Source organism: Chroicocephalus ridibundus, chromosome 2 (genome assembly GCF_963924245.1).
Source record: "Chroicocephalus ridibundus chromosome 2, bChrRid1.1, whole genome shotgun sequence".
NCBI classification, from domain to species: Eukaryota; Metazoa; Chordata; class Aves; order Charadriiformes; family Laridae; genus Chroicocephalus; species Chroicocephalus ridibundus.
This window is the reverse complement of record NC_086285.1, coordinates 93,301,386-93,322,138: the sequence shown is the minus strand read 5'-3', so window position 1 is coordinate 93,322,138 and position 20,753 is coordinate 93,301,386. Positions and strand designations below refer to the sequence as shown.

General features: G+C 37.4%; 1 protein-coding gene across 1 annotated transcript in view; it reads right to left on the bottom strand.

Moving 5' to 3' along the window:
* Positions 1 to 1,477: 1,477 nt before the first annotated feature.
* ABCA13 (ATP binding cassette subfamily A member 13) overlaps positions 1,478 to 20,753 on the bottom strand; it is a 194,277-nt gene continuing 175,001 nt past the window's right edge. The window contains exons 51-55 of the mRNA XM_063323974.1: positions 18,502 to 18,605; positions 15,749 to 15,841; positions 4,204 to 4,309; positions 3,166 to 3,303; positions 1,478 to 1,601 (exon numbers count right to left, since the gene is read on the bottom strand). Of these exons, the coding sequence (XP_063180044.1) occupies positions 1,515 to 1,601; positions 3,166 to 3,303; positions 4,204 to 4,309; positions 15,749 to 15,841; positions 18,502 to 18,605 (528 nt within the window). The 3' untranslated portion in view covers positions 1,478 to 1,514. The remainder of the gene's footprint in view (positions 1,602 to 3,165; positions 3,304 to 4,203; positions 4,310 to 15,748; positions 15,842 to 18,501; positions 18,606 to 20,753) is intronic.

The window sequence follows — 20,753 nt, the reverse complement described above, 5'->3', positions numbered from 1 at the left end:
AGCAGTTTCATAAGCTCACTCACTCCGACCCATGTGTACATGCAGACCAAGTCTGTAAATCTTCACTTTTTTTTTTTTTTTATTTTTCCAGGATTTGATTTCACCTTTATAGAAATAGGTAACCCGAATTATGACTTTAAAAAAAGCATAGTGGGCCAAAAGCACACCAACAAATCAAGCCTCAATAAACAGTCTTCTCAGTCAGCTTGCAAAGCCTAAAACACAAATATATATTTTTTAATATTTCATCATCATACAGCAGGGAATTAGAGCAGCAGGCTCTGCAACATTGTTCATTTAAAATCAAATTCTTCCATCTCAAAGTATACTTCCCCTCCCCTGCCCACACCAGGATTATATTGCAGCAATTCACTTCTAAGTCACCGGTTACACAATTTCAACTATCAGACAACACAGTCCAATAAAAGTGGCATTAGCTACTTTTCACAGGAGCCTCAAAGACTTGTTTTGGAATAGGCAGCAGTTTACTCCAAAATTATTTTGTAACTTTTTTCTCCCACCACAATACACAAGGAGATTTTATTCATTAAATGTTCACTTCTTTTATGCATGTATAGGCTAAAGGTTGTGGCCTTGTCTGAAGTATCTAGCATCATAATACACATTTATTGAACAGTTTATTGATCAATGTCTGAATTATCTTTTAACATGCCCATTAAAGAGAATTTTGACATTATTTTTGGAAAAAAAAAGAAACAAAAAGATGAGAAAAAGGAAATAGATCTTTAAAAAGATACTTGAGAATTCCTCCAGCAGCAACCTGCAGGCACAAGGGAAAACTCATTGTCAAGTATGATTTATGAAACCTTGTTAAATTTACTTAAGATAACTGGGAGGCAGACTAGTACACTAATAACCTCTTTAGCATAAAACCTTATGGAATATAGCACATCCTTTATACAATAAAAAGGCTAATTTAGCTTGTCACAACACAGAACTAAATTAATACAGAAGTCAAAAGGCTCTCAATTTGTGCTATTAAGTACAAACATTGGGTGATAGCCTAGCTATTGCTACCATTCAATGGGTTTTTCTTGCCTTGTCATGTAAAAATTAGATTTTAAACGTGCATGCAAGAGATTACTGTAGTCAAATGAATGTAGATCCACCACAAAAAAAAAAATTACTATACACTGTGACTTTTCAGATCAGCTTTTTGGTTTTGTTTGGTTTGGGTTTTTTTTGTTTTTTTTTTTTTTTTTTTTTTTTTACACATAGCTACATTATTAAGCCATTTATATTATAAATTTCCAGTTAATTAAAAAGCATTACGTTTTGGCAGATTTTTGGTCTGCAGATAACGGGTTTCTCGTTTTACTGAGACCTGGCAGCATTCCTTCTGGCCTACAAATACAAACTCACTGCTGCTTCTACTATTTGTTTCTATCACACAAATTGTTAACAGCTGAAAACTTATTGCGTGTAAAATGTGTGTATATATACGCAAACATACACGCGCCTATATGCTCTTGAAGCTGTGTCCTGTTCTGAGCCTAGACTGGCAGGTGGTCACGATGAACAGGAGATCCTTCTGAAGAATGGGAGACTCCTTGCTGTTGTGTAGCAAAATTAATGAATACCTGTAAGACACGAAAAAAAGTAGGACTTTCAAAATAACAGTACTTTAACTGAAACTTTGGAGACGTAGCTGGTGATATTTTTCAGTTTCTTTCCTAAGTTTTTGTGACACAAAAATTAATAGTTTTTGTTGACGTAATCCCTCTAGAGATATGTTTTGTAAACTCCAGAAATAATCCCTCTTCACCTCTCCAGCTAAGACAGTGGTTGATGAATTATAAAAACAATGGTAAAATGAGCTACTACCTTATGTATGAAAACGATATTTTACTGCTGCACAAGTTAGTGGGAAACAAATGTTTTAATTTGCTTTGAAATAACACACCTAAGGAGCTTGAGCCTGCTGTTTCTATCAATAACCACCACAGATGAAGGTCCAGGTATTTGAAGGTGAAAGTATCCTTCTGAACATTGCAGAGTGACAATTCATCAACCAATGTGCCTCTTTGACTCTTTTTTATTTTTAAACAGATCTTACTACAGAAAGGCTTGTTTGCTTTTTAATCACACAACTATTTGACATCAAGGAGCAGAAAGATGGCTGGTCTTGATTCGAATGATCATATTCATATGCAAACAAACTTGTGATGCATTATAAGGGTGTTTGTTATTCAGAACTATTTTCCTGTTTAAAACTGGCACTCAGTTAGTCAGAGAGAGGAAACAATGGTAGGTGACTGAGGTGATGAATCACCATGAATAATGGAGAGGAAGTAAGCTGGAGTGAACAATGCCTGAACAATCAACAGGCTGAAAGTACCTTATATTCAGCCATTCAGTGAACAGATCATTTACAAGCAGTTAATAGATCAGTACAGAACAGAATATTTCATTAATGGTTTGCACATGGGAAAAAATAAATTCACACCATCTATCACGGAAAATTAATATTATGACTAAGTGTGACTCTCTCAGTTTGGAGAATACATAACAAGAAGTTGCATATGAAGATGCTCTAACAACACCATAACCACCCAGAAACCCCATCCTTGCCACCATTCTGTTCTTCCTGCTGCCCAAATAGGATTTCACAGCCTTTAGAAGTGGGATCTCTTCTGTCTGCTTGTGCATTTCCACTGTTCTCTAATGTGCAGCACGATACTCACTGCAAAAGAAAATTCTCAAAGGAAAATGTCCCGTAAGTCTAAGGTTTACTGTAATTTGCAGAGACTGGTTCAGCCTTTTCAAGGACGTTGGTAAGATCCCAACTTTTGGACTGGGGAGGTGACAGTTCACAGTCCCACCTTCTCATCCCACACAGATCTAGATGCATCTAAACTGCTGATTATGCATGCACACAGTACAAATATGTAGCTTATTGTGATGCTTTTACTGTGCTAACCTCCGGTGTAAAAGCAGTAGGGTTTACTGCGTAGACCTGAGATGGCCTGGGGCTTGTTGCATGCATTTGAGTAATCCAGCAAATGATATAGTATTCTACTGCACCAAGCATTACAGTACACAGCATGTTCAGACAGAACAGGGGGAGAAAAAGAAAAAGGGGAAAGAAAAAGAGGAAAGAAAAAGAAAGAGGAAAGAAAAAGAAGAAAAAGAAAAAAAAAATACCTGCTCCAATGTGGTTTGGCTAATGGAGTAGTGTTTGATTTGGAGAAAAGCTTTGTGATTCTCGAGGACTCTAAAGAGCTCTGCTAAGCATCCCTGACTTCGTGGTACATGGTACTCGAGCAGGTTAAGATGCTGTCCCTTAAAACAAGCAAAAATCATAGAAACAGATAAAAGCGAACACACATTATGGTGAGGTTACACGTGCTTATAACTAGGCTAGTTTCAATAGGCTCTTACTGCAGTTTAACATGGAAAATATGAGCTTTCAAACAAGAATTTATTTTGTCTACACGGTAGCACAAAGAAACGTCCATACTCAGAGCACAGATTTTGTGCGTGTTCTGAGATGACATTTTGTTAATCTCAGAAAATATGTACAAATTCTGGAGAATTTTATCCTACAGGATTTTAATCCAACAAGATTAGTGCTATTACAATGCAGTGTGGGAAAAGGTTGAGCAAACACACACACAAACACATAAACATACACAAACAGGTTCATATCTAAGGTAGTCATAGTTTTACATGATTCTTTTCCTAAACATGGATAAAATTAAAAAAAAACCAAACAAAATAAATAAAGGCCTTGGAGAGTTTTTCTTGGAATCTAATTACTATAGGTCTTTTGTAAGGCTTTGTATCAAATAAAAATCTCAGTAAAGACTGAGACTTATCATCTACGGACCTTATCAGAAAGCAATCAAAGCAAATACTCTCAGTGACTACACTGCACTCCAGGTGAACGCAAAGGTGAGTTCACTCACCAACTTAAAACTTCACCAACAATAAAAGCAAAAGGAAATTTTCACTCAGAGAAAGGGTCTGTTTATTTATGTTGCCTAAATGACTATTTGGAGTTGATTTAATCAATATCACAAGTCAGATTTTTAAGAATTGCTTAATAGGAAAATAAAAGGGATGCTCATACACACTTTTTCTAAAAAGAGCAATATATCCAAATGTGTATATATTGTTATTACCAGTCCATACTTAATCCTGCCATAGAACAAATACTACGATGAGGAGTTTTAGCTGTACCTTGAACTGTGTTCCAGGAAAATGCAGCTGCAGACGGTCCAAAATCATTCTTCGATAGCCGATTTCTTTACTAAGCCAAACCTTGACAGAATAGCCATCTCCAAACCTGAGAATGATACACAGAAACATAAATCCATTTGTCTACGTTATGAAGACAGGGAGGACATTTGTTTCAATTGATTTTCTTACACTGATTATGTCAAATAGCGTCATGTATGCCTACTGTATTATCACTGTGATTTTAGTATTATACTATCGAACAATAGAATTTCAATGAGGAAGTTGTTAAATTAATTATAACAAACAAGCAAAAAAATGTGTTATGCCTTTGTTTTAATTACTACAGGATACTTCACTATTCAATGTACTTGAACTTAGGCTAACTAAAGCATGATTTAATTGTTATATTGCTTTGAATGCTTAGCAAAAACCTGAAGATTACCAATCGCAAATACAGAAGAAAACAAATCCTTTAACTTTTCTACTGAGAAAAATTGGCATGTAGTACTATTATTTTCCAAATCTTTTAACAAAGCTGCACAGCTTTTTTTTCAGCAATGTGAGTACAATTGTGTTTTACAGATTCACAAAGGCAACTATAGGGTTATTTAGAGAGATTGTAAAATTAATGAATTTTCTTTAGCTCTATGGCCACACAATCTGTCTCAGAATAATTTAGGAAATGAACTTCTCTTTCTCAACATACCTGTGATAAAAGTTAAGTACAGGCAATCTAACCAACACATTATTTTTTATTAGATTTACTCACTGCTAATATTTAATTGGGGAAGTTGCAATAAACCCATAAACACTGAAATGGCAATCCTATTTTTATGCACATTGCTTAAGCGTTGTAAGTTATGCGGCACCAGTTCCCAGAGCAAGGTGCAAGGGCAGAGCTCAGCAGAGAGATGGGGCGATGTGGGGCTGCTGCTGCTGCATCCCTCCCCTCCCAGCCCTCCTTTGCAGCTACATGTCCTCCCTTTGGGTTCACCTTCTTGGTTCATTGCTAGGGAAAAAAGAGCAGCAGCAGCCAAGTCAGAAGAGCTTTCCTCTGCCCCTGCTGTTCCCTGTAGCCAGTGAGCGATAGAAAGGCAGAGCTGGGAGAGGGACAGGGAGCTCAGACCGCATTGCCCACCTCCCCCCAGAAACCTGCTCCTTCCTCCATCTTCCCACTGACCACCACTCCCACATCCTTCCCTCCAGCATGACTTCCTTTTTCTACATTCTGCATCTCCATGATTACGCATCCCCAAATCCTTTTCTGCAGGACTATCCTCTGTATGGCACCCTCGTGCCAATACCCTCCCCTCGCCCATGTCTTTTCTGTGTACAACTTGTGATTCAGGGTAGCAGCTGGGCTAGCTGGATCCGGCAGCCATGAAGCCCATTTTCATGGGATCAGAGCAGAAGTACGTATCACAGCACGCTCTATGATGCTGCCCTTTTCCAATATAGAAAAACATGCCTACAGAATATCAATCGAAGTGTAATAAAAAATAGCGAGGACTATTCTGAGACATATGTCCAGTTTAACCACTGTCTGAGTGACTACCAACAAAATACTTCACATGAAGCACCACCTATTCCTCATCTATAATGCCTGTATAGCAACGTAAGAGCTTTTAACTTCTATTTTGTGTTGGACCAGAACCTCTGCTGGTATAAAGCAATAAAGTCTTCACTGATTTCAGAACAGTGCAAGTTTCCACAATGAAAAATTATAGACTGCATATTTTATTCTATTAAGAATTTCACATGAATTCAAAATATAATTTCCAAGGATCATCTCAGAGAAGAATCCTATTTCTTTGTGTAGAATGAAACCATAGTTACTACATTTTAGGTATGACAGTGGCAGCTTCTGCGTAAGAACTTGCACTTTATGAAAAGTCACATTACAAATAAATTGTTGTAGGATTTTTTGGTCTTTGGTTGGGGTTTCTTAGTATTATGGGCTTTTTTAAGTCATGTGCAACCACTGAACTGCTTGAAATAGTGTCCTGTTTGTTGGTTCCTGAAGGACGTTATATGAATTAAATCCTACTGGGTCCAAGGGCAGGGCACCAAATATTCACTGAGCAATAAGACCTGACAGATGAACAGTGCTGTTACTCCAAAGAGATCCAGAATAAGGTGGAATCCAAAGCAGTAGATGGCCAATTTCCTTTGCAATGATTTACTAACACATAATAGATCTCTAATTAAATGTTTTAAATGCATAGCATCATCCCCGAAAAAAATACATGTGACAATAAAAAAAGATGTTACAAAGATGGATATAGTTAACAAGGGTGTTCAATTTACTTGACAGCCAACCTGAGGCAACATTTTACGGGAGATCATTGATTCTGATCAGCTTTCTGGCATCTCTACACAGCCACCACTGAATTACAGTTTTAAAAATGCTGGCTTCTGGAGACGTTCAACAGTCTCATAAAATGAAATTGTATGCAATGAAGTTTCCAAAGAAAATGAATCAACATTCTGATTAGCAAAGACAGAGAAGTTTGTGCAACTTTGGTTTTATTCTAAATAGTAGATGACATAAACACCAGCATGGTACAAATAAAAAGCTTTAAAAGATTTTTTTTTTTCTTTTGGCTAGTCAAATTATGATGCTTCTATACCTTGATTTTATAATTCATTTTAGTACAAGAACGCCCCATATAGAGTAAGCTAATAAGCAATAAACATTTCCCCTCGCTATAATCAGCAAGCTGCTTTCAGCAGCGAACTGAGGCGATGGAAATTGAGGTGACTATTTTTTTCCCTGTTTTCCTCTCTGATTCAGACAATATAATTAATTCAGAAAACCAAAGTAGAATTACAAAGAAAAGCACAATCTGGTTTGATTAGCACTGTTAGGATCGAACCTTTAGCACCTGATAGTTGAAGACCTAAGGAGGAAAACATTATCATTAAAATGGCATAAGTTGAGCCAGCACACCTGTTCAGCAGCCATCTGCCGCAAAAGAATCAGCGTCTCTTCAAAGCTATTCAACAAAGATATTTTCCACTGCTAATTTCTACCACATTACTTTAACAACACCTGCATTTTTATTTCTGTATACACACAAACACACATATTCTGTCAAAAAAAAAATATTTTTCCTCTTGATCCTTCCTCTTCTCCCTCAGTCAAACTAGTAGCTCACACTTGATTTTCACCTCATTAGCAGTTCTGGGAGTATTACTTATTAAGCGCTTTACCTGCTCAAATGCCACCATGAGACCGAAACGAAAATATAAATTCCCAGACTGATTGTAAACTAATTAATTTGAGTATTAACAACAGCATCAGCTGCAGAAGCGTGAGCTTAGCCAGGACTACAAAATGCATCCAAGAACTCCACACCTTTAATTACACAGGTCCCCAAGCTAGCTGAGCAGCTCAAATAACAAGGGAACAAAAGGAACATAAAATGGCAACAAGGAATGGAACGATTTCCATGTCAGGAATTACTAAATATGCTAAAACTTTTCAGTATCGAAGAAAGATGATGATGTCGTAGAAAGGTGTTTTTACTGATACCAGAATCATGACTGGCCTAAGGAATGTAACTAAGGAATGATTCTTCGCTCTCCTATGTTTCTCATGCAAGAACAGGGGGCATCACATTCAGTTATAGGGAAAGCAATGCAAAATCAGTGAGAGAAGGTAATTTTCCTTAGAGCACATAGGGAAACCATACAACTCATTGACACGGGATGTGGTGGATGCCAGAACTTGACACGAGCTGAATAAGAGATTAGAGAAATTTAGGGGGAGAGGAGAGGAGGGGGAATCCACTAAGACCACCCTTGGCTTATGAAGCCTCTAAGCAACAAATTGCTGAAGGGTTATAAGTAATGTGGAAAAGTAACTTCACATGCTTATCTTGTTCCTGTACTTTTCCCTCCTGGCTGCTGTCAGAGAGAGGATACTGCTCTAGAGGCGTCTTTGATCTGACCTCACGGTTGTTTCAGTCTCAATACCACACGGAGGAGGTCAGCCTGGGCTAATCGCCCAAATGGTGCCTGAGTTCTCAGAAGGGTTTTGCAGCCTGTGATGCAGTTCCAAAGCCATGCTGCCAGCAGTGCAAAGACAGATAATCTAAAACTACTTCAGACATGTGTCCGCAGAAGCTGCAGTCACACACTGGAATAAAGTGTGGCCAGATCTACAGCTATAAGGAAGACCCCTAGCTGCTTTATTGGTGAGCCTTCTAGCCTTGCAATGGGAATGGATCTAGTCACCCAAAGGATGAAAATTCTTGTGACTACCAAGTAGAGGCACTTGAGGCAGATCAAGTAATACTAGCTTCTCAATGTTCCCTTCTGTCCGTTCCTCAGAGGTCCTGGTTCAGAGATTTGAATGGGGACAAGAAGAGAAGTTGCTGTAAGATAATGCCTTGTGGCCACACAGCTGGGCCTGCGCTTGGCTGGTCACAAGGGGTCCCTAGAGCTACTAACCCAGTGGTTTTTGAAGCTTGATCCGTGAAATCCTGTTTACTGTGATGGGTGAGAAAGTCCATTATTAGCAGACTTCTATTTGCTTTTTTTTTTTTTTTTTAAATAAATCTGTATTTTCATTTAAAACACTTAGGAGTTTGCTTGTCCAATAATGAACAAAACCAAGCCACTGTTTTAACTTACAGCAGGGTCCAGAATGACCATTGAATCACACTCTTCCCAAAGCCCATTTACCATCTCTTCTCTCCCCCAGTCAAAACTGGTGAATGCAAACTCAAGAAATCAAGCACATGTCCCTATTTCCCAAACCTTAATGAATAAGAAAAGCATCTAATCATCCATATGCTTTTTTTTCCACTAATCAAAGATTACATTTCCTGGAGAATGTTGTGCTATATATATATATCTCAAAAAATAACAGCTCCCGGAAAGTTTCCCGGTGGAAATATAATGCGCATACTTTATGTATGCGCTAGCCTGATTGATCGAAAGATTACTTCAAAATTACATTATTGGATAACAAAATAAAAAATAATAAAGAGAACATAGGCACTTAATGTCCGCAAGGAACTGTGTCTTTTAGAATATATGCTGTAAATCAAAGAGTGGGAATAATTTGTTACTGTGCTGTTTTTGCCCCTCTGCTTTGGTTTACATTCATTTGCAGACAGAGAGGGTTCTACTTTCCCTAAGTGAATAAGCCTCATCTAGACAAGCGAACTTAGTTATTCCAATATGATCACTGAAGCATGGGATACAGATTCAGGTCATTCCCCCTACAGCCCTAGACACAAGTACAATTTACAAAAACTTGAACAAGATTAAAACAAAACACTTTGAAAAACACTGACAAAGGAAACAAAAATGAAATAAAATAATGAAAACAAATACATTAAAGTTTAAGATAATTTTAAATCACACAATAATTTTAATTATTCCATCTATTAAGTGGCAGGTAAAGACAATATCTAGGAAAGAAAAAAGGTTATTAAATTTGAAATAGTTGCTTTATTTTTTAAAAAATGCTAAAATCAAATACAAGTATACTATCACTTGCAAAATATGAATTCCTGCAATCGTTCAGAACATTCTCAGTGCTGCTGAACAGACAAACTTGATTAAATGCAAACAAACAAACAGAAATAACAAATATACTATCCATATACTATTCATAGATTTTGTTTCATTATTTTTTAATTTATTATGATTTTTCCAGGGTGTTGTGCTTTAACCCCAGCCAGCAACTAGGACCACACAGACGCTCACTCACTCTCCCTTTCCCTGCCCCAGAAGGGTAGGGAGAGGAGGGAGAAAAGGAAGGGAAAGGGAAAAAAAAAACAAACCACCTCGTGGGTTGAGAAAAGGAAAATAACAATAACAATAATAATCATGGTAAAAGAATATAAAAGACAGAATTCACTCTCACCACCTAAATTGGTTGCCCAGCCTGACCTCAGCAGTGATCGCGGATTCCCACCTCCCCAACCAATCACCATTTATATATTGAACATGGAAGTACTGTGAAAAATATACATGTTTGATGATGTTGATATTTATGAAGCACTGCTCCAATGAATAACGATGATACTGTGTTTAGAGACAGGCTTGAAAAATGACTAATAAAAACAGTACACAGATCATATACCAGGGAAAGAGGAGAATATGAAATCTTAATTAGCTGCTGCTCATTGAATGAACAGGTACACAGATGTAATGCAGTGTCCCGTGGAAAACATAGTATAGAATGACAAAAATTGCATTGCAATACACACGTACAGTAGGGCTGAATTAATGTTGCACAAAGTTTTCTGACAGAGCGAAGATATTGCTCATCTCTGAACTCTCAATCTGTGTGTTTTTAAAGTTGTAAGAACTATTTTCTTCAAGCTTTCCTCTGGGAAGATAAACTAATAGCTATATTACATAAATACACATACACTGCCTTAATAAATTTTTCATGTACAAAAGGAATTTGTTTTCTAGTCAACAGGAATAAAAATTATATCCACTTCTATATTTTATGGCATGTAAGAAACTTACTGCTAGTATATCTGTTAGTACAATAACACTGCTTCTGCTGAAGGCTGAAATATTGATGAGATCTTTAAACTTAATCCCCTCTTTTCCATTTAAGGAATCTACATGTGTGAGACTGAGAAAAGCAACAAAATATTCTCAATCAACCTTTAAAAAAAACAAAAAAGGTAAAGCGTAAATAGCTTTCCAACACATTTCCCATTCTAACTCTGCTATAACAAATGGATTAATTGTTGTGTAATTTAATCAGATGGCTTGCTGATAAAATTTGAGCAAAGACTTGATGTGTGTCCAGCACTTGAAAAATTGGTATGGGTTTTTCAGCTATGAGAAGTCTGTCCAGATGGCCCTAGAATGAAGGATAGTATTCAAAACGTTGTTCCCAGAGGACTGGCCAGCTGTATCTAACATGGAAATGCTTCTGTCAAATTTTAAAAAAACATTAAGTATAATGGAGAATACTGGAGAGAGCATTAAAATGTAATCCATTCACAATTTAGAGTAATTGACTCAGTTGGCAGGAGTTGTCTGAAATTAGGTTTTAACGGGCACAACTGCGAACACATCTATCTCATACAAACCACATCTATAGAACCCAAGATGCACTTCAGTTTGTTCTTTACAGTTAATGTCCTTCTTGATGTGATTCAGAAATTTGCCACCTGCAACAAAAGGCCTTTCTAAAGAAGTCCAATACTTATTATTCTACTGAGAAACATTTGAGGTTACTTTAAATCTGTTTACACACAGATAAATAAAGTCAGAGGTCTACAGGTGGGAGCAGAAACCCCAAACACCTCCATTCATAGCGAGAAGACATTTCTGGATGAGCATTTTGTAACAGGCTTGCACAAGAGCTGGAAAAATGAATCAAGTCTCACACATTAGAAGCAGCATGTGTCACTTTTTATATCCCTATGAAGCCTTTATGTTTCACATTATCATCTTCCTGGAGTTCACCCATATCCTTCATAGCAGAATTTTGTACCGCCATCTGACAAAGCTGTATTCGGTCCAAGATTATAGAGTTTCACATCTGCCAAGGGCTGAAAGTGTAGTGAGAGAGAAAGCTGAATCCTTGAAGCTTCCCACCTCAGCAAAGACGCAAATTTAACAGGGCCCCAAGGAAGGCCCTTTAAGCCTTCATCACACATCCATCAAAAAGGTGATCATAATCTAGGCTTTACAGGCTGGAATGCTACTAAAGGAAAAGCAAATAAAACAATTCTGGGGGTTTCCATCAAGACAGACAGAATCACCAGGAAGGGAAGAAAAAAATGTCATTTCAGTACTTTCATAGGTACATTTCACAGGTACATTTAAAAGAGGAAAAAAATTCGAGACAAGTTAATGTAATGGCATGTAATATCAAAATGTGCTCCTACTGTTATTTCTTACAATACGGGACTCCTTCTATCATAAATAAAATCTGTATGAAAGTTTTATTTGGTTTAAGTGTTTATACAGTGTTTAGATTTCTTTGCTTCTTCCAATCTTCAAAGCTCGATCACATCACCTGTACTCGATTTTAAAATATTTGTCCAATTTTATTTGTAGAAACAAATTGAAGACAGACTAAAGGATATCAAGGGCTGCTTATAAATAAGCACAGTTTTAAAAAAAAAGCTGTAAAATCTAACAGAGAAAACATGATAATCTACAACTACGGTCCCCATTAATTTATTTTAGTAACATTCTTGCCTGTATATTACTAGCCTAATTCATTCACACACAAAAGCACCATCAAAAAAACAATCTTTACGGTATGAGTGATTTAGATTAAATCAGATGCAGCAAACTCAGTTTTGCTTATGCTTTCCTTCACTTACATTGCTTCACGAACAGTTTCGTTAAACAAAAAAGGTGACGGCGGTAAGATGGTGCCAGCAGACGAGATGGGTGCCATCCACTAGACAGGGCTAATTGCAGGAAAACACTGAAAAATATAACTGACTGTTGACTATACCAGTGGAGGTGGCTGTTAAGGAGAGTGTTCTTTTGCCAGTAGGTGTTTCCTATATAGATTTAGAAACCCTCACAGTCTATCACTTCAGAAGTAAAAACGTTTTCCTCTACGTGGCAGTGAGAATGATAGGGCTATTAAATAATAGGGAGGGAAGGAAAATGAGAAGGAAGGAGTAGCTCAATACTCTTTCATGTCCTAGAAGTTTTTCAGGATGTTCACAGGCAGAGTGGAAAGAGAGAAAACAATAAGATCAAAATAATTTAAAGTTTCATTTTTGCAATGGTTTTCTTTGGATTAATAAGTAAAAGAATCCTGCTTCTCTTCTCCTTTCCCATCCCATGTAGATGCAGAAGTCCTCCATAAGGTACATGATGCATCTGGAAATTGTCTTCAAGGCAGTTTGGAACATGAATTACACAGAGGTACTGGGTTTCTTATTCTCCTAACAATTACTTTATTTATTAGGTGTGTGACAGCCTGGGGTTTATGGTGGAGCACTGTATTGGTAAGTAAAGAAAACCACAGTCATGAGTTCTGTCTGGAGGGAAGTTTGGAAGCTAGAGTAAGCAAAAGAATAATAGCAGTACAGGGACAGTCTCTGGCTTCTCCCCAGCACTTATCAAAGGATTTCCAAAGAAAGCATGGAAATTTCTTTACTGTACACTTAATTAAAAAAAAAAAAAAAAAGAAAGAAAAGAAAGCTTTAACAGCTGTGTGTATATGAGGTTTTAAGACTGTGCTCTCTACAGTGGCTTTGCTCCAGGAAGCCAAGAAAATGAATTAGGCAGTCAGAGCAAATTCAGACAACTGCATGATTTTAATTAAATCCTTTGATAAAGCTAGTGACTATTTTTTCCTAATAAAAGGTTCTAAAGTTTTAGAAAAATTCAATAGGTTCCTGAACACTAAGTGTGGAAAATTTGGAGACTAAATCAATCAATAAGCTAGGAGTTAAGGGGATTTTAGTCCTGCCTTCAATCTTAGTGTAGCTTCAGCTACACAGTTTCCATGGAAAGCCTCAGCAATATTGGTATCCACCGCACATATTATCCCACATGAATGCCACTGACATACATTAAAGAACTGTCATGGCAAAACAAGGAACATAAACCTGCTGATAGGAGGAAATATTCTTAACATAGAGAAGGTGTGCTTTTTTTAAAGTTACAATTATTTTAAACAACTAATTGCTACAAATACGACTGCCAAACATTCTTATCATGACCTTGCTTTGGAGAATTTAAAAGAGGCGCTCATACAGCCTTGATTCTTGAATGGCTGATCTGTGAATGTCTTGATATCCTCAGAACTAATTTGAAGATACTTCCAGCATGTCATACAGCTTATTCTTCTGCATTTATTTGCTTGCTGTGATCTGAAAGAGGTATATCTACAGCGACAGTGCAGCAAATTGAGAAATAACTGTCCTATTTATGTGAATACGGTGCATACTTATGAGTATGCTTATGATGTCTTGCTTCTTAAGAAGTTGGATGAAAAGACGCTGCTGAAGGAAACATCAGGAGTGGCAAAACAGTTATAAAGTCACTGAGAAAAAGGTGAAGCTAGCCTTTGTGGAACGCCTGATTTTCAGTCTTGAGGTCAAGCTGAGAAGACGACATGCACTCACTCCAGAGAATCTGAACATAAAAAGGCAAGACCCACATTTATCCCAGCTAACTCAACTGCCTAAGTAATACCATTTTTCCATATTAGGGGATACACACATCTTCAAAGAACAATTTCACCTGCCCAAGGTCTGCATTGTCCTCTACAAACACCTGTCTCTTTTACTGTGAAAGGAATAAAGGGTGTCTGCACTCTGCGCTCCTGCTAAAAGTACTCCAGCTAGTGGGACAAGCAGCCACTTTGTGCTATGAAATTTGGGAATAAGAGACGGGATGGTAAAGACAAAGAGCTAGATACAAAAGAAGCAGAAAGTGCTGAAGAGTGATCGGCTTCTCATGCCTCCAGAAATTGAGGCAACTATTGTCTGAAAGGTATGCAAACATGAAAAGAAGGTTACGAACACACAGAACAATCAGACTCCATTTTTTTCACCATCCAGTTTGTAAGGTCTCTAGCCAAAAGTTTGTGTTGACGAAAAAAACCTTGGAAGGAAAGAGCTTATTAAAGTAAATGCGAACCAGGCCCGTCATGCTAATGTAGCTGCAAAACATTTCTACAGGGCCTACAGTTCTACACAAAGGGAAGGACAGAAAGCCAAAAGTGCCCTCAGGGGACAAGAAGTTATCAGAGACACAGATAACTTCTGCCTTATAACCATGGCAGACAGCAATTCCAAAACATTTCTGCAGAGCTTGTTTACATTGTCAAATGTATCTGCACTTAAGAGTGCTAAACGCTGAGCTGGTACAAAGCAGTGTAGCTTTGCTGCTTGTAAATGAGCTGTATCATTTTACACAGCTGACTGTCTGGGTATCATAAAAATTTTGCTTATTACTGAATGTAAATGTTCTAGCTATAAGTTGCAGCAACTTTACTCTCAGTTTACGATCCTGTTTCCTTTATGGTGGTTTGAGCCCATCCTCTAAATAAACATCCTCATTAACATATATTAAATTAACTTACAAGCAGAGTTGACGCAGAAGAGAGGCTCGTGCACACCAGAAAAAGGACATAGAAAACAGCGTAAATATCTGCAATTGCCAGTGAATTCAGTAGGAAGCAGAGATGGTTCAAAATATATTGTCTTACTGGCTGCTGACCTGTTAAAAGTGCTTCTTCCTGTTATAAGAAATCCTCACAAGGAACCAAAGCGTATTTCATCTCAACACGTTGAATTCTCACAATGTATTTCTCAGGTTGAGTGCAGAAGTGCTTCATTTTAGATACAGATCTGTCTCTTTCAATTACCAGTGCAGACTACAAAGCATTTTAGCAAGGCCATATGTCAATTTAGCTTGCTAAGGTATCCTAATTGGCTCTTTTTTTAACTTCACTGATGGCAGGAAAAGAAAGATGTGCTTAGCAGTCATAAGTATTTATGCCTTGGCGCTATTAGAGTGTCTAGCCAGCTCTTACATTGAATGTAGCTGCAGAAGGTTGGATGTTGACATATAATACCTGTTTTTAATGTGCTGGGGAGAACCAAGACACTTGAAACTTCCGTTGACCATTATAGCAAGCCGTGTGCAGAGGGCTTCACATTCTTCCATACTACAAAATAAAGTGGGGGGAAAAAAAGGTTAAAAGAATAATAGTGAAAACAGAGAACATTATTTATACCTAACTCTAATTAAAGTGGAAGGAATCTGGACAGTTGCAAAAATGGGTACACAAAACATTTGACTTTGAAGGCAAGAGTCCAAATTGTAACCCTCGTCAGTACGTACCAAAAGTTATTACCACATGACAGCTAGAAGAGAGCCCTAAAATGGAATTTATGTTTTTAGTCCAGAACTAATCGGACAATTCTGGCCACAAAACAAAAGTTTTATTACCACAGGCAAATTCCTGATAGGCAGTCTCAGAAATGCCACTGAGTGTGAGAGCCTCTGTTATTCCTTGTAAAACCTCTTTGTGGTCATTCTGAGCTAAAGGATAGAAGGAGAATAATGAAGTAAGTTTGCTCAGCTTGCCTCTCGCATAGTACATACCCTTAAAAAGTAGTTACCCTTAGTCTGATTGCAGGGTAGATGATGCAAAACACTACAATCCAAACAGAATTTAGGACATGGAAATGCAGCTGAATAGAAAAGTAGGATGCTGTTAGATGCGACTCCTTCAGACGACAAATAATAACTTTGTCTTAGTAAAGTTTAGGGCAGATGGTCTGCCATTCTCCATATTATACAGAATTGTGTGAGCATTTCTTCCAAAGCATCGCTTTAGACACAGGACATCAGTCAGGACGTATCCACCATCTCAAAGAATCAAAGTTATTTGATGTTCCTGCAATTCACTGTGTGCACTCCCCAGCCCTTCTAAGACAGATAAACAAGAGTTGCCTTGTGTGCCTCAGCCCTGTGCCAGTACAAATTAAAGTGCTTTTGCTGAACAAGCATGGCAGTTAAGTACCCTCCTAGAAACAATTTCCTTAAAATAGGACAGGGATAACGTGAGAACTGCCAAAACATTATATTTGAGAGATGGGGGGAGGGCTTGCTAACATATCTTTCCACAAACCAGGAAGTTAGCCGAGTCTCCTTGGGACGCAGTAACTCCTAATGCTCCCCTTGGCATAACAGTCCCCAGCTGTGGCAAAATAAGACAAATTTAGGCCTGTATGGACAATTAATACAATCTCAGTCCTCCTCCCCTCAAAAAAAAAGTTAAGCACTGTTTCTGAAAATTAAGTAAACAGACCTCAAAAACTAATTTTTATACAGGAAGTCATCTCTATGCCTTATGCACTTATTTGCTGATATGCATGAAGATTCACTTAATAAGTAAAAGTCCTTTACTTATAAAAGTAGCCTTTGAAAGGAATTCAAATAAATCTCCAATGGCCTTCAGAAAATAGTATAAAATAATTTGTCCTTCCTTCACCCTGGCACAACAATGTCTCATTAATTAAAAATGAAATTGTACTATCACAAACATTGGACTTATATCTGCTTCAATTCTTTCATTTGTAGAGCTAACCGAGTAAGTAGTAACAATTTGATGATTTTTTTTTTGGTTGGTTGTTTTTTTTTGTTTTTGTTTTTTTTTTGCTTACAGCATATCAGTAAGGAGACCACAGCTATCTTCTGTTTACGTGGTGTTTGACAACTAAGCCTTCTTAATCTGGACTGAGAAGTCAAAGGTCAAAGCACACTGTTTCCTGAAAATCACTCAAATTAATTCATAACTTGTGTTCCCTAAATGCGTGAGCTGGTAAGCTCTTGGGGATCAAATACACGTATGCGATTTTCAAGATTCAGCTTCCATAAATAGAATACTAGAAACTTTTGAGAGCATTTTTCCATCAGTAATGTAGCACACACATGTACAGGGACAACAAATACATTTTGAGAACGTCTGGAAAAAATGTAACAACACCTAGAATATACTGAGGGAAGTTTTGCTGCATTTTTTTATCGATTCATGTATGCTTCAAATCTCATTTGGCCAAAAAGTTACATTGCTGTTCTGATTAATGAGTTCTGTTCTCTCTGGGCAGAGATCTCGTCATGATCTCTCCCTCACTTGACATTTTGTATATAATTATACGTACCATACTATATTCACTAAAGGAACATTTAATTTATTCCATTTTACTATAGATGTTACAAACCAGTATTGATGTTTCCTCCATTAAACTGATACACCAATAACCATATCAGAGAACTGACAAGATATTTAATGTAGACAGACTCTTCTAAGAGGACGTGGTCACTCCTACCATTTCCAGTAGTGCATACAGAGAATAGCTGAGGCATCTGTCTTTAGGATGCCACGGCATACTCTTTTCACAGACTGATGCAAAACAGAATCCTTAATAAAAATTAGAAGAGGGTTTTTCACTCCCACCTCCCTTTGCAAGATTTTATAAAGTGGGCAGTTGCAAAAGGATAACCTGGTGTTCCAAACAAGAAGAGACACTGCAACATTGAATAGAAAGAACATAAAAAGGAAGAATTCGTTGCATCATTTTTTCTGTGCCTGCAGTCCCCTTAAACCACATTCTAATCCTTGAAAATTAAATACAGAAAATATTTAGGATTTACACAAGTTCAATTTTCACAAGCAGGAAGGAATTGCCGTAAAATACAAAGACATATTCCGCGTTTTGCACCAGTGTGAGCATGCCTTCAGAATATGTTCTGCTCTCAGCTGACAGCAGGTGAGGAGAGAGAACAGGAATATGCTGGCTGCTGGTTTAAGGGTCTTACCTGTGGGATGTCAGCACAGCTGCACAGCCATCCTGAACTTCCTTCAGGATGGTTTTCCAAAGGTAGCGTTTAGAGCAGGGATCCATCCCAGAGCTGGGCTCATCCTATAGGAAAAATGAAAATGATGATACAGCAGTATGGGAAAAACATGCCATCGCTCCAGTCCAGCATGAAGAATTTACAAAGCTCACAATAAAATCATATATTTTTCTCTTAAAAAAACCTACATTTTCGAGAGGTGTCTTAAAAGACATCCTGATCAGCTTTTTGCTTTAATACAAATAATTTCATTTCTAAATTTATGGAAGGTACTTTTTATTAAAGAAATTTTTTATATCTATAAAAATAATATATTTATATAATATATAATAATATAACAAATGTAAAATTATTTATAAATATGCATATATATGTTTAATAATATATATCCACACATATACTTTTTTTATTAGGAGAGACTTACTGGTGTTTTTCCTCAGTTTCTGGGAGGGTCTGGTGCCTGTTTCTCCCCTACATGCTCATCTGCCATGAGCACAAACAAGTGGAGAGGTCCTGTAACTCCCAGCAGCCTGCACTGCCCATCCCATACTGGATAGTATGTTTGAATTTGACATCTCCAGCAATCACTGCCAGAGTCCCTTCAAGAGGAATGCTCACCGCGGTGGAGAGAATCCACAGGATTAAATGACAACCCAAGTCAGTGCTGCCCAATGCAAACTGTCTGGCAAACCCATTTCCCACTTGGATGACTTTCATGGAGAAAGAAGCGCGGATACAAAAACTGCATTTCCCCTTCCTACCTAATCCTTCTGTCCTCACTAAATCAAATTTTGACTTCATCTACTTGTGGAAGCAGAAGGAATGATATCTGATTGTCAAAAGCCAGTCTCTGTCACTACAAAACTAGGGAGAAAGAAACTCTTCCACTTGCTTTTTATACTATGGAATTTCATGAGGGGTGTCAGCAGATTAGGGTGGTATGGCCTTGGCCAATCTATTTGCAGGAAGGAATCCCAGCTGAAACCTAGAAGCAAAGTTCTTGAGAAACAAAGCAAACAAAACATCCACTTTGATGCTGATTTTGGCACTTAGCTACCAATGGCAGCAGTGAAAAAGAATTCAGTTCAGTCTCTCATTATCTGTGGATAGATAACGGAGAAAACATAAAAAGCAATAAAAATAAAGCAGCCCACACTATTACTTAAATTAATAGCTATGATTCTGGATGAAATCGAGAAGCAGATTCAGTGGTTTACATTGGTGTCTTTGCTTTCAGACCAAAAAAAGCCTTTTAAAATACCGAATAACTCTTAAAATCTGCGCACTTTCTAAAGCCAGCCAAATGTTTTAAAGCATTTGACATGTTTAGATATTATTCCTTCCTCTTGTCATTACATATGCAATAGTCTGTGCCCTGCAGCAAGAAGTAGGTTCAAATGGATACTTGCAGTAGCATGCTGTCATAAAGACATTAAAAAACAGTTGGAGCCTTTTCTAAGATCAGGAAAAAGCACTGATTTAAGATTATCTCCTCCTTTTACTAACTGAACCAGGGTCAGTTTAAGCATAAAATGTAAATAAAATAATTCAGCTCAGAATCGAGGCAATAATAGGAAGCAGCAAAATGTGTCTGATCTTCCGAAACATAAACGTCGTGAGAACACCAGTTTTATCTGGTTCTACTTAGCTTGCGATCTGACTGGAAGCACTGGTTTCCCCCCCAGCTCTTCCCTCCCTCTGACAGCTCTGAAAGGTTTATTCCACTATTGAACTCGTTTAGCTCTTCTCAGCCAAGGCTTAAGAAAGGGATGTTCAGTCTTCTCCAGTGAAACAATAGGAAATGATAAGAAGGAGAATGTGGTGTCATAATGATGCAGTTCCCAAAGCTTTGTAGTTCCCTGCTCTTCAATACAAAAGGCATTGTTTAAACTGGAAAGGCCAGTTTCAGGCCTAAATAAGCAGTAGGATGCAAGCACCAAAACAAAATGTAATAAATAATTCAAATTAATATCATTCATTAGTTTGATTGTGTGATTTATGAATCCAACAAAAATATAAGAACTAGACAGATTTATGAAGCATGACATAGCAAGGAATAAGAATATCCTGAAAAAGATGAGTCAATAATTAATAACATCAGCTCCAAAATGCTAATTAAAATAAGAATCTTCCTTCTTAAGGAAGCCAGTATAATTGTTCATATATATTTTGCTGATGTTATATACAAAGTTGAGAATACATAAACCATTAAT